Consider the following 16037-nt stretch of genomic DNA (forward strand, 5'->3'; position numbering starts at 1 on the left):
AAGGAAAAGAAAAAAAAAGAGTACCAACATTACACGGTATTCCCAGGTGGTCACCCATCCAAGTACTAACCGTGCCCAACGTTGCTTGACTTCAGTGATCGGACGAGTACTGGTTTTTTCAACGAGGTATGAACGTTGGATAGATAATACTGCTAAGTAGTACGGTATTAGTAATACGGTAATTTTAAGATTTGTTATATATGTTATATGCGTGTGTGTTATATTTTACAATTCAAATTAAATATAATCAATAAAATGAGTATGTACTCTAATAATTGTATATATTTATACATCTCGATTAAATTTTCTAAATGTCTTATCCTATTAATTGATTTTTCCACATGTTTTGCCATGCATATATTTATATATTTTAATAATTCTCTAGAAAACGCTGACACTAAAATAACTTATCTCTTTCGCTCGATCAGCGCCGAACACGAGGTTGCAGAGCATCTCTAGGTATACAAGTTCTATGATTTGTGCAAATTTGAGTAAACCTTTAAACTCAGGTAAACGATATTTTAATGTAAATACTCCTTTTCTTGACGCAGTATCCAATATGGCGCGATAGTGTGGATACGCGACACGCGACGCTTGCGTTCCATCTGCGATCGGACTACAATGATTAAAATAGTTTGTATGTATTATTATCGGTTTTGATATTTCGGCAGATGCGTAGGTTATCCGGTGATCTCGGATGAACACTGGTGTTTTTTGTAGCTAAAAGAAATTTGTCGTTTGAGTATCGATCGCTTCCTAATGGTTAGCACGAGTGAAACCACATCGCTTCTAACCTCTTTAAATGAGTTCTATTGATATTTTTATATACGTTTATATAAAAGCGATAGAATATTTATATTTAACAATTCTATGAATGTGCTCAGTGAATGATATTGGATGACAAAAAAGAGATATATTAAATCTAATTTTATATCGAGAGAGTATTGTTTAACATAATCTTGTTTTTAAATACCGCATTGACTCTAACCTAATTAAACGTATCCTTACATTTTGAAATGACTATTGTCCTCTTCATAAAAGTGTAAACGCGATAAATGAGTGCTCCTGAAGAATCATTGAATGATCAGGATCCTGATTATGTTTCCGCAATTTCCGACGAGCAAGTTCAACAGAAAATTTACGAGGAAAATGGTAAGTATATTAATTTTACACCATTCAATAATAGATTAATAAATATAATTGAATAAATATAATTGAGATAAATTAAAAATATTTAATTTTTAATGAATTTATGAAATGTTTATATTATAATATATGCGTCATAGTAATTAAATCTAAGTAATACTTTTTTTTTCTGTATTAGCAAGAAACACTACTGCAAGAAAAATAACTGCGATAGTGGAGAAGGAATTTGCACGGGAAATTGATTCAAAGGAGAAGGAAATTTTGCAAATACAAGAAAGATTGCATAAAGCTCTGAAGAGTTTTCATCTCTTGCGTTATGTCATAATTACTAATTTTTACAATCGCAAACAGTGTCAAATTCCTCAAGTTGTAGAAACCACGAAACAAACGAGAATTCATCCTGCAGTCAAATCATTACTCGGAAAAAGTCCTAAGTCTGTTCATTGTACCGATCTTGCAGTGCCATCGACATCTACAGATCCTCGATTCTCGTGCAATGATGAATCTCTTGAATCATACGCACGAACTACAGCGGATAGCGCACTTAAAACCGAAGAAAACGCGGATAAACATGATGCTGCATTGCAAGGTGAAAAAAGGAAACTGCCAGACGAAGAATCTCGACCTCGCAAAGTGCCTCGTTACATACCACCAAAGAGCAGCATGCCAGCGAAGACGGGTCCATCGCGCGGCAATAGCCACAAAGTCCGTAAACGTATTATTATCGGTAACATATCCAAGTGGATCCCACCGGATTGGCGAGAAGATGCATCTAGTCATAAATGGACGATATACGTGCGCAGTGATAAAGATGAAAGTGCCAACATCAGTACTTTCGTCAGTAAGGTGAGGTTTTTCCTGCACCCTAGTTATCGTCCAAATGATGTTGTTGAGATCACATCATATCCGTTTCACCTGTCCAGACGTGGATGGGGCGAGTTTCCTGTAAGAGTACAGTTACACTTCAAAAATGCCCTTGATAAACCCATAGACATTATTCACCATCTGAAATTGGATCGCACCTACACAGGATTACAAACACTGGGCTCGGAGACTCTGGTCGACATATGGATTCATACGGCAGAGACACGTAATTTTGAGCAGAATAATAGCAATGAATCTGTTGAATCTTCCTCTAATAATGCATCTATAAAAATAGAACCTAACAATGACAGTTTCGAATTTATTTATAAACAATCTACAGCGAAATCTATGGAAACTTTACAGATGAGCACTTTCAAAGAAATTCGAGTGAAGGAAGAAATAATTAATTTGGAAGTACACGAACAGTCTAATCTATCATTGGATTCAATCAAGAAATTGAAAAATGTCGGAGTGAAAGTTGAATCTAACGATGCAACCATTAATATATTCAACAACGAGAATAAACCGAATCTAGATGAAATATGTTATTACATTAAACATGATCATAATTATGTGGACGGACAGTATTTTAATTCTAATCATTATACCGAAAAAGAAGGAAATATAACTATAGAACACTTTCTGGAAAGTGACTGCGTTCCCGCAATCAATTCATCAGTAATTGACGATAAGAAAGAGAAACTTGACAATGTACAAATTATATCGCATAAATTTAACGATGATATTCAGTCTTCCAATAATTGCTTGTCTCTCTCAAATGCAGCGAAAAATGATTCACAAGTGAACACATTTCAAGGGAGAAATAGTCAAAAGAATTTATCATCGCTCGATGCAAATAAATTTTTACATGCGAGAAACTCGAAAAACAGCGATACCTGTAAAACTTCAGAAAATATCATGACTAAAGACACACCAATTATGGGTAACGGCTTTTGCAAATCGCCCGATCGGTTTAACAGCTTGCAGAAAACCATGAGTTTCTCGAATATTACTAATTCGCATTTAAAACCTCTACAAATCTCCATACCATCACCGAATATATTTGCGTCGTCGACCAATAAGCGTATGCTTCTTTTGAAGGACACGAAATCGATTCCGGTGGACGTGACAAATATTCTTGCATCGAAATCAACTGAAAACTCGAGAAAGCTCATTGATGGCGACGTAAAACTTTCTATCTCAAGAGACGGTAATATTGCGAAATTGAACGTTCGCATTCCTCAAACCGTGAGCATCCTGAAGAAGCCACCCAACGCTAAGATGAACGCGCGACACGAGGGCACTGTTAGCGACAATAAGAAGCCTGCTGTACTTATGTTGAAAAACACCAACAATCTTCTGCTGAATATTAACGAGAATGTACCGATCCTGAAGATAGCAGACTCGCACGATCCGCGATATAATTACAGTCTTGCCGAGGCATCGAAAGGCATTTCTTCGACCGACAAGCAGGAAATCATGCCATACGTAAGATCGGAGGACAAGACAGTGACGCAGCGAGTAAAAATCACGTTGGGCAAGGACAAATACAAGATACAAAGCAAGAGAGAGTTGTATGAGGCGACTCTGCGCTCGATCGACACTGCGAATATCGTCGACACGGAAGAGCTGATACGATTTATCATACGTCGATTGCCGATCGTCACGCGGGATGCCCGTGATCCCGAATACAAATGGATGCATCCCTACGCGTGTTGCAGCGAGAAGGAATACTTCGCTCACAACGTTGGCAAACAACGTGCCCTGGAGTGGTATCGTGCCAAGACAATCAGGTGCTTCCTGCGAACGAAAATGGTCCCGTCTGATCGACTATGGAGCATCAAGGAAATCATGCTGTGGGCGAGATTGCACGGATACACGCCAAGTCGGAACGCTTCCGGCATATCGGAAGCGGTTACGATGAGCGATACGAAAAAGCTACCTGACACTACAATACCCACCGCAGTCCCAGCCACATATACGGAATCAATTGCGTTGCAAAAGTGGCTGCAAACATGCCAGGAAGAATCTAGTCAGTTGAGGCATGCTTGTATCGAAGACGAAGAGATCGATGTCGAGAGTGTCGACGAGAGCTCGTGTAAAATTACGATTGATCGGAGAAAAAACGATAATAATCGAAATAGCGATTCTTCAACCGGTTCTAAGTTGATACCGCTTGAACTTGATGAAAGTTTGTTGCCATTCCACAATTTCGTCTGCGATACCGCGCGAGATATCGGTATCAAGATCGGACCAGAAGAGATTATTCCTGGTGTTTTATATAGTGCAGCTAGTCGCGTAATGATGCGGGTAAAGATTATTTCTTATACAAATTATGCTCATTTTGTAATGCTAAGTTATAAAATGAATGTTATGTTGTCACTATTAAAATAATGTCTTTCCAGGTTGTCGAATGTTTCGTGGAGGATCTAACTCGAACATCGTTGGCAAAAGCTTGGGAAAGAAATAGCGGAAATGAGTAATTATCCCTTTTTGTATATCTTGTTATATGATATTACATGGTACTATATTATCCTTGTACTTTGCACATTCTTTTTTCGATATGTCGCAGATGTCCCAAGGTTATTAAGCTGAACGATGTCCATAATGCTCTTACAAGTCGAGAGGAATTCGACATTTTCACGAACGAAGGTCTGGGTTCGATGCAACAATCGAATACAAAGGAATCGTCTAGCTTGTGACGATATAAACGTTAGCGAGCAAGCAATCGTCTAGTTATAGACCGGGCTATAGAATACAACGAATCGATGAGTGCAGCATTTTGTCGAATACAGAATACATTTGCAGAGGGAAGATAGATTAGATGCACGCGAACTTACACGAATGCGTGACAAAACAATTAGAGATATTTAGCTCGTCTCAATCCCAACCAACTGGAATCTTATGATGTTCTATCTCGCGTTGCAGCCATTCGCGGACCGGCTCGTAATAGGCTAAGAGCGGCTCCACACGATACTTGGAATATCCCGTTATCGCGCGTAACGCGTGTCTCCAGTCCACGCTACTTCCAAGTTTCATCGTCGACCTGGAAGTAAAGTAAGCTAAGACCGCTTTTTTACATACATTCATTTTTTATCACGTTCTCCACTGGAATAAAATTAGAAAAATTTTTTTTTACTACTTTTTTTGAAAAGAAGCAGAATTAAAGTTATCATTTTGTGTAAAAATTGATGTAAGAATTTACCGACCTCAAGAACTTTCCCGCATCCTTCGATCTATAAATGTCGCATGTGTGAAGAGGTAAATCAAACGCCGTGGAACCAATTCTCAGACCCAAGGATGCTTCGCACATTCCTTGGAATAATTGAATTTGCAAGAAGTTTCCCAGAAAATATCTATTAATATTAAGTCATTTATTGATGTCATTATGTACGTTTCTTACCAATTCACTCTAACTTACCCAGCATAAGGTATATTATGAGCGACATGAAATTTTGCCATAGGATCAAAAAATTTCTCGGATCTCCGCGATGGCGGCACGACGCCCATATATCGACGATGCAAAGTCCACCAGAATGTGTTGTATCTCGAAGGTTTCGTCCTGCCGGCGAAGACAGACCATCTCCATTTTTCTATTATTAATCCGCTAGACAGTTGCGGTATTTTAAGCAGAGCTTGTCTTAGGAGGATAGCTATTTCTAATGAATTCTGCGAACGCGAATTGGTCTCGGATGAATTGACGAATGATGCAAATGCGTTGCGTATTAATCCCAGACGCCGCATGTGTCGAAAGGAAATTGCACCGTACGAAATGGCATCTCCTATCGATTCATGGAAAGCGCTATTGATTCCATTCTAAACAACAAATAATTGGTTTTATATATTGGTTATATATATATATATTTGAGAGTCGAGGAAGTTTTTCATACCTTAAAAAATGATGACTGATTCTGATACGCCATATAATATTGTATATGACCAATTTCATGATAAATAACATTAAAATCTTCTGGTTTTGTCTCTAAACATGCGTTAATTCTAAAATGAAACGCAATTAATTAATTGCGTTAATTTTATAACATTTATTTATTTATATCGTAGAAATACCTGAAATCATTTCTATTGTACATGTTGACAGCAGTTGCATGACAGCTGGATCTCTTACTCATTTCTTGTTCGAAAACAGAGTTTTTCCAAAATTCTGGCGTCAAGGACGGAAATCCGAGAGACACGTAAAAATCATCTGCATTTTTTATCATTTTAATGACATTATAATTTTCTTGTATCATCGAATTCGTCAAGTTTGGCATGATCGCGGTGTAATTTGGAAATACCACGTCGATCAACGCTTCCCAACTTTGCGACCACAAGTTACCTGTAAGAATATAGCGATCGGTTTAAAAAATGATGCGTCCGTTCTCTTTTAATTGACAAAATTCGCTTCACCTAACAAATGAGCGGGAATTGGCTGGAACATATCAACAACGTCGGGATACAATTTCGCAAGTCGAAATCTCACGACAGCGTGAAGAAGACGATATAATGGCTCGACTCGTTGATACATTTCTTTGAACATTCTCTCCAAATCTGGAATCTCGAACTCTTCCCTCCAATATTCTCCGATATCAACGTAGCCTGGCATATACAGTAAGATTCAATTATTATTAAAAATAAGATTTTATCCTTTCTATTGTCCTACTTTTTTTTGTTTTAAATTTTCAAATATTGTTTTAAGAGGGAAATCAATTTTTTCATTGTTTAATTTTTTACGTTTTGCTTCGTAAATTGGCTATTGCAACTTTGAAGTTACAGGAAAGAGATCCATTTCCATTTTACATATTTTTGAAAAAAAAATTTATTATTTATCTTTGCTTTATTTACATTTACTTACTTATTTTCATATTTAATTATACAACAATTTAATTTTTAATGTATATATACGTATATATATCGATTTTTAAAATTTAAATATTGTATATTATACCATTGTTTCGTGCAGCAGTATTTTGAAGATCAACTAATTGTCTAAAAAATTCCTTTGTATGACTCATGCGATTTCTCCAAGCAGTCCAAATCCAACGTAATTCTTTTTCATTCCTAAATAAATATAGATATTCAGTTACTCCACAAAAGCCATAACAATCTACAAAATATATTTATTTAATAATTTAGATAATATATTGAAATATACCTTGAAGTAGCCATTAATTTTGTCACGTCCAATTCATCATTATAACACTTCCGTTTATAGTTTTCAATTTTGCAAATCTGTGCAGAGTCATATGTGGACGATAAGAATTCGTTGATAACAGCAATCTTTCTGTAATAAGCGAAAGGTTGATTTTATAAGCACGAAAAAAGGATGCGAAATAAAAATATATTTAAATTTAACGAAATTTGAATATTTCTCAATTTATATTAATAAAAGAACTTTAATTGTCAGGATCTTCATCATACCTTGCCATTTCATTGGTATATTTTGGTCCTTTGCACAAAAAGCGCAGCAACTTTTGATTTACAGATACGCCATTATTTCGAAGATCCATAAATTTTGCGCACCATTCGTTTCTCCAATTTAGCTTCAATTGGACAAATCGCATATACATTTCTGGCGGTACGATCGAACGATTTTTGAGGATTTGCCACTCTAAATTAGCGATCGCTCGATTCAGCAATTCAAACCCGTTGTTGATCCGATCGAGTATTCCGTAATCAATCTCTTGCACTATATGTGACAAATTACAAATTATTATCAATTTCATAAGAACTATAAATTAACACGTAATTGACTAAATCAAGCAATTGTGAATCATTTTAATATCTATTTAATATATTTGAAAAAATCCAAATATTTTTATAAGCGATATAACTCGTATCGAGAATAGCACGACTAATCGAGAAATGTAATTTTTAATCAAAACACTTTTCTAACGTTATCACTGTACTTTTTGAGACAGCATCGCTGATATGAAGAACGATGCATGCGGCGAGACAAAGAAAAAACTTATTTCGCGAACACTTTCTCGAATCAGTTGTCATATTACAGTACGATAACGTCGCATTATCGGAAAGAATTAATCCTTTCGTGAACGAGCGAGAGCCTTTATCTCATCCGCGTATTCGAAGACCAATTGATGTTTTCTGTTCGCATTTGCGCCGTTCTTCGTGTTTTTTCTAGGTAACAGGAGATATATATCTATTTAATTGAGAAACCTACGCGTTGTTTATTCTACGTCGGCAAATTGCTTTTTATTACAATCCCCAGTTTCTGGTTTTAATCATCAGCCCATCCTATCGAAAGGAAAATACTCTGTATCTTATTTATTTTCCTATTCTGAGAAAATGAGATTTCGAGCGCTTTCTTATGAAAGATACGACATATATATATAATGAAGAAGTATGTATGCGCGAATTGTATATTTAAAAAATATATTAAAGGGTATCACACACATATAACAAAACATACATTTTTTATATTAGAAAAATTATAACAAAACATACATTTTTTTATATTAGAAAAATTATATAATTCTCTAAAGTCTATAAGTAACCATAAGAAACATTATATATAATTAAATAATATTAATATATATTATGATTCTCTTAACTAGTATTATGCAATCGACATATGTAAACGTATCACGTTCATATTTTGCGGTCCTGTGAACGTCATACATATATTTTAAGATGCCGGACGGAAGCGGACTCGCCTAATCTTGGTTGCGTTCGAAAATCCTACTCGTAAGGTAAAGTAGCGTTTAATTAACGAATCAGGACAAGAGAAGTAAAGATTTCTTTGTTCTAATTGGTCAATTCAATGCTACCCTACCTTACGAATAAGATTTTCGAACGCATCCCCTAACCTCGCAGTCACGTGACCGTTGCATCTGTCATGGCTGGCCATGGCTGTCAGATTATTGATATGACAGAAAAGACGTCAAGTTCTTGAACGGATTATAAACAAGCTGGATCGGTGTGCAGTTGTGCACCGCACACCGTTGCCCCGAATCTGATCCTGCGGGACTTGTTGTTACACCCTTTATGTACACGCAAACGATCAAGATGCCGGTCCAGAAAGATTCGAATATCGTAAAAATCGCCGTTCAAATGACTGACCAAGTGCCGCAGCTCATAGAATTCAATCAGAAGCAACCTTTGGCCGGTATTATTCAGGTATAACTAATTTTAATCACAATCTTTTTTATCGTAGTTTCATAATTATACAACACTTGCATATATTTCATATATATATATACATGTATTAATTAATATTGTATTTTAATTACAGGAATTGTGTAACGGATGGGATTTATCTGACGCGGAATCGTACTCGTTACAATTTTCAGAAAGCAACAATCAGAATTATATTACGGAGAAAAATAGGAACGAGGTGAAAAATGGCAGTATTCTCAGATTAGAGTTTTCGCCATCGAAAACAGCGAATGATATTTTGGCTAAGCTCAATAATGGGACAACAGAAGAAAAAGTAATAGCTTTGCAGAAGCTGAGTACGCTTAGTATAGACATGACTTTTGCATTAGAATTCATAAACAAGAAAGGATTGGCATTAATCATCTCACAAGTATGAAACTTTTTACATATAAATATATGATTATGTCATGGATAATACAAGTTTCTTATGTAATGTTACAATCGCCAATTATTAAATCTTTAGGTGGAAGGTGGAAAGTACAAGGGAAGTGCACTTGCATTTTCTCTTCAGTCATTTGTGGAGTTGATGGATCATGGAATTGTGTCATGGGATATATTGGAAACACCATTTATTAATAAAGTAGCAAGTTATGTGAATAATCAATCAGTAACTCAGGACACCAATGTAGTGGAAGCTTCTCTAAGTATTTTAGAGAATATAGTCCTGAATTCAACAGGAAAATATGGACAAGTGGAGAAGGAAGTTACTTTTCCCAATCTTGTAATGCATTTGCAATGCATGAATGCGCAAATTCAACAAAACGCGATAGCTTTAATAAATGCACTGTTTTTGAAAGCTGATTTATACAAGAGACGAGCAGTTTCTGCCACATTACAATCCAAACAAGTCAGAAATGTATTCTTGACAAATGTTATTCAATCTACTGGACAGGTATATAATTAATAAAATATTAATAGACTTGCACTTTTCTTTATATATCTTTCTCTTTATATTTTGTGTATAATTAATTTGGAAAAATTGAAATAATTTGTCCAAGCTCATTAGGTTCTGAAACAAGTTGTTTATTTCTATGCCTGATTTTCAAAATAAATTTTGTTTTGGATCAAAACTTTGTTTACATTGATAAACGTACATATTGTATTTTAAATACCAAGCCAAAACAGAAACATCTGCTTAAACGTATTGCAATTTCCAATATTCAGTCTATTTGCAATTACATATTATTTTTTCCAATGTATTTTTTTATTGTTTTTGTACTTTTCCAGGTCGGAGCGGAAATGGCGCATCAACTCTATGTGTTGCAGACGCTAATGCTAAGTCTTTTAGAACAACGAATGATGGCGAAAATGGATCCGCAGGATCAGGATGCACATGATAAGATTAAGGAACTTCGAAAAATCGCCTTTGATACAGAAGGAACGACTAGCGGGGATATAACTGCTCGCAAGCAGGGGCTTTTTGCCAAGGATTATAAAAAGTTGGGTTTTAAATACGACATCAATCCAGCTCTTGATTTTACTGAAACACCACCGGGTATGCTCGCCCTTGATTGTATGGTGTACTTCGCGCGTAATCATACCGAAGCATATACGAAAGTTGTTCTTGAGAATTCATGCAGAGCAGACGAGCACGAATGTCCTTTTGGTCGAACAAGTGTAGAACTTGTTAAATTACTATGCGAGGTAAGATATGTATTTTTATAAGAGAATTTATAAATTTAATATTGTGCATGATATATAAAATGAAGGAATATTTTTTTAATTAGGTGTTACGCATTGGTGAAGCACCCAGTGAACAAGGTCAATCTTATCACCCAATGTTCTTTACACACGATCACCCCTTCGAAGAGTTTTATTGTGTCTGCATAGTTTTGCTAAATAAGACGTGGAAGGAAATGAGAGCGACCACAGAAGATTTTGTCAAAGTCTTTTCTGTTGTACGCGAGCAAATTACTAGGGCGCTTCAGTGCAAACCTACAGGACTGGATAAGTTTAAAAATAAGTTACAGCAGCTCACTTATTCCACAATCACAAATCTTTGGCAGCAGGAGAGAACAAGCCGAGAGGAATGGGAGAGCCACGCGAGGCCGATCGTTGAACTTAGAGAACAGATTACACCTGAAATCTTAGAGTTAATTCAACAACAGCGATTAGGATTTTTGGTACAGGGCACTAGATTTATGAAATATAGTGCCAGAGGACAAGTGAGTAGTACATTTTGATTGGATATGTTTGATGTTAGATACGTGATGCGCGATTTATAAAATTTTTAACAAAATTCTCGATGTTTTCAGCGGATTAAAGATAAATTTTGGTATGTCCGCTTGTCGCCAAATCATAAAGTCTTCCATTACGGAGATTGCGACGAGAAGTCGGTGCCAACAATAGACGAACTTCCTACGAAATTAGCGGTGGTCGAGATTCGAGGATTGCTAACCGGCAGGGATTGTCCACACATGAAAGATTTGCAGAGACGGAAAACTACACACCAGTTGGCGTTTTCCTTGGCCTTGGATTCTGTCGAAGTATCTAGTCTCGATTTTGTTGCTCCCGATGAACAAGTCTTCGATTATTGGACTGATGGCATTAATGCTTTGCTCGGTAAGTTGCAAATTCAATTTACATTTATTATTAACATTATGTACATGAAGATAATTTTTTATTTTTGTTTCTTTACTTTTGTTCAGGAAACAGAATGACCAGTAAGGAGGCTGAAAATGACTTGGAGACTTTATTATCCATGGATATCAAGTTACGGCTTCTAGATGCCGAAGGAATTGATATTCCGCAAGATCCACCTCCGATCCCCGAACCGCCGCCAAATTATGACTTCTGTTACGAACTCAAGTAAAAATCGTAAGTCATTTTCCTCTATATAGAGCTGACATCACTGTTATATTGACTTAATAGACATATTGGTCATTTTGATTATTATACATTTTTTATTTCTTTTTATAATTTCGAATTTTACTATTATGATATAGATCTAGATTTTTAAGCTATAATTGTTTGTCACATGTTTTAATCGTACAGGAAACAGCAATACATCTTGCCAAAGAAATATTTTAAATTTTATATAAACAGATATTATACATATATTCCGTTTTTAGAAATTATTTATAGAAATTAAATTATTGCAAATGGAAATTTTTTATAGAATGACACTACACAATCATGACGATCTTTTTATTAACCTCTAATAGTTTTAATAGCGCAAAATCATGATATAATATTTTATATAGTAAGATTTTTTATTTATTTAATTATACTATTAATATTTTATACCAATCTGTATGAGATATATTACAAAAACTATATACAATGTAATAAATAAAGCGAATTTCAATTTTACAGATAATTTATTTAAATTTTAACTTTTATAAAATTTTTTACTACGTTTCTGCAAATTGCTTCCTGGCAGCAGAATGTAGCGTAATATAATATAAACTATGAGAGATGTGAATCTTTTATAAGTGACAATAATATATTTTATGTGCAAATGTACATGTGTAATTTGAAAAAATAATATATCATTATATATGTAGCACTTGTGACGCTTCTCTGTGCGAGAGAGTGCGTGACATAAATTAATCAAAGACTCGTATGGTCTTTATGTAACATTATATAACATCCTCCGAAAGAATATGATAATGTTGGGGATCATTTATTTGATGATCCGGCGGGCAGAGGAAAAACTCGATGAAATTAAGCACAGGCCCTCGACTAAAAGGATTTAAGTATTTGCCTCTCTTGTCTCTTAAGTACGAGTATCTCTTGTAATTGAACATTTCATTGGTAGTTAAATTCATACAAGCATGTAAAACCTGTTAAGAAGAAAGGAATATAGAAAAAATTGATATGCCAATGTGATAGCAATGTAAGCATCGCAAATATCGCATTTACCGAAGTGCATGTTAGAATCCAGCCGAGTCCACAAAAGACGAGAGCTTCTAATACGCCAAGAACATACAGCAATTGAATTCCCTCGATTGCGATACAGTAACATGCGAAATATAAGGTGAAAGAGCAATTTATCGCCACGCACATAACGAACAGGAAGAACCACATTCTGAAAACAAGTAGAATATGTTACAGAGAATTGAAAATTCTCTTTAATTGTCATTTTGACATATACAAACGAGTATAATTTGTATTGATTGTATACCTGTTCCTCAGGCCGACGCAATTGTATATAAACGGACAGTGATGATCGAAATATGTGACGCATCTGTTGCAGATTCTACAGTGTTTAGCCCGGAGGGGTCTGAAACATCTACAGCTGTGACATAATCGCGATAATAAAACGTTGCGCTTCTTCCACTTATCGAAATATGGAATCTGAAACGACGCGAAAAATTTAAATCGACAATATTAAATATGATCGCTTTATAGGTACTATGCATTGCACCTGTTTTATCGCCCTATAATAGGTGTCACTGTTCTGCGGTACGTAACCAGGATCTCTTCTGTTAGCCACAATCCAGGAAATCCACATGAGGATGTTCCAGTAAATGAAACAGTAATGGCTGCCACGCAAAAGATTCCACGTTAACGGAATGCATTTTAACAGATACATCGGGTATCCCCAAAGCAGGACGGATATCATGAACAGTAGCAACGGTCCCTTGCTGTTGCCCGCTCCGCCAAACAGCAATGCCCTTGAGAAAGCAAACATGCAAATTATTCACAAGGTTTCGTAAGTGATTTAACTTTTCGATTTCCAAATATTACATTAAATATGCAGACCATAGTTCGTTGATGGGCGGTATCCATCTAGCTCGGCGCTTTTGTTCCGCCTGCAGAATGCGAACAATCTCCAAATGGCGGTGACTCTTGGCCAGTTGCAACGGTGTCTTGCCGTTTTTATCGCGCGGCTCGAGCTCGATTTTGCTTTTCTCGCAGAGAATCCGGACACAGCTGACGTTGCCGGATAAGCAGGCCAAATGAAGCGGTGTCGAGCCAAAGTAATCGGGCTTCTGCAGATCCACGCCGCTGTATATCAATAGCTTGATTAGCTCGGCATGGCCCTTGTATGCGGCCCAGTGCAATGCGGTGTCGCCGTTTATGTCCGTCAAATGTCCTTGCGCATTGGATCCCAGCAAGAAAGCGGCCGTCGCGAATTTGCCAAACATACAAGCGGTCATTAGAGGCGTCAGACCCTTAAAATCAGCTGTGTTGACCGCGACTCCGGCCTGAAAAAAAAGCTTTCTCGTGACTCTTCTTTTGCTTTATCTTTGAAATTTTTCCACTTTTTTATACCTTCAATAGCAATTGCACTATCGCGCTATGACCTTTTCGGCAGGCCCAATGTATCGGTCTAGGTCCTTGCGTACCGAGACATGGTAGATCGACGGGACCGTTTCGTTCTATCAAATATCTCATGACCTGAGAAATTTTATATCCATTAAATACTCTAATAATTTTGAAAAATAATGAGAATCTTTCCTTAGAAACTAACTTCAATATTGCCATCTAAGGCAGCCCAATGAGCAGGTGTATATCCCCATTCATCCCTCGCGCTGAGCACGTTTAACCCGTTCCTTTCCACCAATTCCTCGACCGCTTCGATTTCACTATAATAACAATGTTTTTTTTTCTTCGTTTCTCCATTATCTTTTTCTCGAATTCTTTAGATTTAATTATTTAATTATTTTTTTAGCTTTTCAGCATAATTTTATTCTCTCTTTCTAAAGTTAAAGTATATGATCTAACCCGGCTCTGAGCAGTTCAAAGATTTGCTTGGTCTCGTTGGTGGGACTTTGACCAGTCGCGGCCTCGTCGGCGTAGACATTGTCATCGGGACGGTTCCTCTGTCGCGAGCTCTTGCCCGAGCCATGATTCTGGTGGCCGGATATCAGATTGTTCGGTAGATGCCCGACCATGTCGGGATCGGGGCTTAGTTCCCATACGGATCGTGCCGCACCGGGCCCTGCCACAGGGCTCACAGGATACACCTATAAGATAAACATATAAGATCATGCAAGAGATTAAAATCTTGTCGTAAGTAGGACAAAAAAATACGCACACATAGCAAATTAAAATACAATAAAAATAAATAAATTAAATTAATATTAATATTAATTATAATATTAACATTAATTTAATAAACTAAATTAATATTAAATGATAATATATATCTTTTTAATAATATATTTAACTATTTACAGCGTATATTACCAAACATAATATCCACGCAATTCTTGTTTATTTTATGTTTATTTCTTCTTGCGTAATTTTTAATATTCAACCTTGCTACTTAACATTGAAATTCTTGCTACTTTTACAGTGAATAATTGTGATAAAAACTATTATTTGTAATTTAAAAAAGCATTTTTTTACCTTGCACAGCGTCGCGAGTTCTGTATTTATACGCTCGTGTTCGGAAGGCGTTCTGAAGGATGCACCCTGCGTGGCGATCGCTCCGACACCCTCCGGGACGGTTAGTCACAAGGAGACGTTGGGTCCGACCATATCCTCGGGGATTCACTTCCGGGCAACGCAGCTTTCCCTCCGGGTTTGAAAATCCTGCGTTGGACTCCTACGAACGAGAACGGTGGCAAAGATTTACACAACGTACGACGTCCGCATTTCTGAGAATACCGTCGACAATCACCGCACACGGTGTTTTGCGCATTCGAATCGATAACGCGGCAACGGAAAAGGGTGTCAATTGGACACAATGCTGATTGGCCAGTTGAAAATAAGGCCTTTTGATTGGTCAATCATTCTGGTTTCCGTAAGCATTGGTCGATATAAGCGATTGTGTCCAATCGCACTGTGTCTAAATGAACCTCTCCCGACAGAAGAAACGCTTGCGTGCGAGAAATTAGAACGTCGCCAGCGCGCACGTTTATAATTATTCTAATTAACTGATTGAAGATTCCGAGAATCTC

At 36.5% G+C, this 16037-nt stretch overlaps 4 protein-coding genes and 1 non-coding gene across 6 annotated transcripts; 2 read left to right on the forward strand and 3 right to left on the reverse strand.

Annotated features, from left to right (window-relative positions):
• Nucleotides 1-21: 21 nt before the first annotated feature.
• LOC115241666 lies at nucleotides 22-140 on the reverse strand. The gene has a single exon (XR_003884947.1). It is a non-coding gene; the product is annotated as a 5S ribosomal RNA (ribosomal RNA).
• Nucleotides 63-5227, forward strand: LOC115241563 (YEATS domain-containing protein 2). 2 transcript variants are annotated; one of them, XM_029817361.1, is made up of 5 exons: nucleotides 63-126; nucleotides 386-1152; nucleotides 1325-4320; nucleotides 4416-4489; nucleotides 4583-5227. In XM_029817361.1, the coding sequence occupies exons 2-5, from the start codon at nucleotides 1056-1058 to the stop codon at nucleotides 4710-4712; spliced, it is 3297 nt and encodes a 1098-aa protein (XP_029673221.1). In that variant the 5' UTR covers nucleotides 63-126; nucleotides 386-1055; the 3' UTR covers nucleotides 4713-5227. The 2 variants fall into 2 exon arrangements, with proteins under 2 accessions (XP_029673221.1, XP_029673220.1); XM_029817360.1 differs by lacking the exon at nucleotides 63-126 and having other exon boundaries at nucleotides 348-459; nucleotides 552-1152.
• Nucleotides 4881-8403, reverse strand: LOC115241566 (angiotensin-converting enzyme-like). Its single transcript, XM_029817367.1, has 10 exons — nucleotides 7917-8403; nucleotides 7429-7696; nucleotides 7163-7291; nucleotides 6956-7068; nucleotides 6418-6606; nucleotides 6079-6346; nucleotides 5901-6009; nucleotides 5432-5826; nucleotides 5220-5366; nucleotides 4881-5056 (listed from the first exon to the last, which is right to left on the reverse strand). Exons 1-10 carry the CDS (start codon nucleotides 8008-8010, stop codon nucleotides 4891-4893), a joined length of 1878 nt encoding a protein of 625 aa, XP_029673227.1. The 5' UTR covers nucleotides 8011-8403; the 3' UTR covers nucleotides 4881-4890.
• A 609-nt stretch (nucleotides 8404-9012) lies between these two features.
• Nucleotides 9013-12316, forward strand: LOC115241535 (engulfment and cell motility protein 1). The gene is made up of 7 exons (XM_029817310.1): nucleotides 9013-9144; nucleotides 9260-9553; nucleotides 9647-10075; nucleotides 10411-10827; nucleotides 10911-11348; nucleotides 11439-11745; nucleotides 11832-12316. Exons 1-7 carry the CDS (start codon nucleotides 9013-9015, stop codon nucleotides 11993-11995), a joined length of 2181 nt encoding a protein of 726 aa, XP_029673170.1. The 3' UTR covers nucleotides 11996-12316.
• A 180-nt stretch (nucleotides 12317-12496) lies between these two features.
• LOC115241536 (probable protein S-acyltransferase 23) lies at nucleotides 12497-15059 on the reverse strand. Its single transcript, XM_029817311.1, has 8 exons — nucleotides 14857-15059; nucleotides 14603-14717; nucleotides 14404-14529; nucleotides 13891-14336; nucleotides 13553-13802; nucleotides 13310-13482; nucleotides 13048-13213; nucleotides 12497-12968 (listed from the first exon to the last, which is right to left on the reverse strand). The coding sequence occupies exons 1-8, from the start codon at nucleotides 15024-15026 to the stop codon at nucleotides 12765-12767; spliced, it is 1650 nt and encodes a 549-aa protein (XP_029673171.1). The 5' UTR covers nucleotides 15027-15059; the 3' UTR covers nucleotides 12497-12764.
• Between the last annotated feature and the right edge of the window lie 978 nt (nucleotides 15060-16037).

This window comes from Formica exsecta, unplaced genomic scaffold, assembly GCF_003651465.1.
Source record: "Formica exsecta isolate Colony F162 unplaced genomic scaffold, ASM365146v1 scaffold500, whole genome shotgun sequence".
Lineage (NCBI taxonomy): Eukaryota > Metazoa > Arthropoda > Insecta > Hymenoptera > Formicidae > Formica > Formica exsecta.

Excerpts from the sequence above, each read along its gene's own strand:
- LOC115241563 (XM_029817361.1), top strand. The coding sequence starts at position 1,056 with ATGAGTGCTCCTGAAGAATCATTGAATGATCAGGATCCTGATTATGTT. Across the intron at positions 1,153-1,324 it reads GAAAATTTACGAGGAAAATG|CAAGAAACACTACTGCAAGA; the intron begins GTAAGTATATTA and ends TTTCTGTATTAG. Across the intron at positions 4,321-4,415 it reads CTAGTCGCGTAATGATGCGG|GTTGTCGAATGTTTCGTGGA; the intron begins GTAAAGATTATT and ends ATGTCTTTCCAG.
- LOC115241566 (XM_029817367.1), bottom strand. The coding sequence starts at position 8,010 with ATGACAACTGATTCGAGAAAGTGTTCGCGAAATAAGTTTTTTCTTTGT. Across the intron at positions 7,292-7,428 it reads TATACCAATGAAATGGCAAG|AAAGATTGCTGTTATCAACG; the intron begins GTATGATGAAGA and ends CGCTTATTACAG. Across the intron at positions 5,827-5,900 it reads ATCAGTCATCATTTTTTAAG|AATGGAATCAATAGCGCTTT; the intron begins GTATGAAAAACT and ends TTTGTTGTTTAG.
- LOC115241535 (XM_029817310.1), top strand. The coding sequence starts at position 9,013 with ATGTACACGCAAACGATCAAGATGCCGGTCCAGAAAGATTCGAATATC. Across the intron at positions 9,554-9,646 it reads TGGCATTAATCATCTCACAA|GTGGAAGGTGGAAAGTACAA; the intron begins GTATGAAACTTT and ends TTAAATCTTTAG. Across the intron at positions 10,076-10,410 it reads TTATTCAATCTACTGGACAG|GTCGGAGCGGAAATGGCGCA; the intron begins GTATATAATTAA and ends GTACTTTTCCAG.
- LOC115241536 (XM_029817311.1), bottom strand. The coding sequence starts at position 15,026 with ATGGTCGGGCATCTACCGAACAATCTGATATCCGGCCACCAGAATCAT. Across the intron at positions 13,803-13,890 it reads CCGCCCATCAACGAACTATG|GGCATTGCTGTTTGGCGGAG; the intron begins GTCTGCATATTT and ends TGCTTTCTCAAG. Across the intron at positions 13,214-13,309 it reads TGCGTCGGCCTGAGGAACAG|AATGTGGTTCTTCCTGTTCG; the intron begins GTATACAATCAA and ends ACTTGTTTTCAG.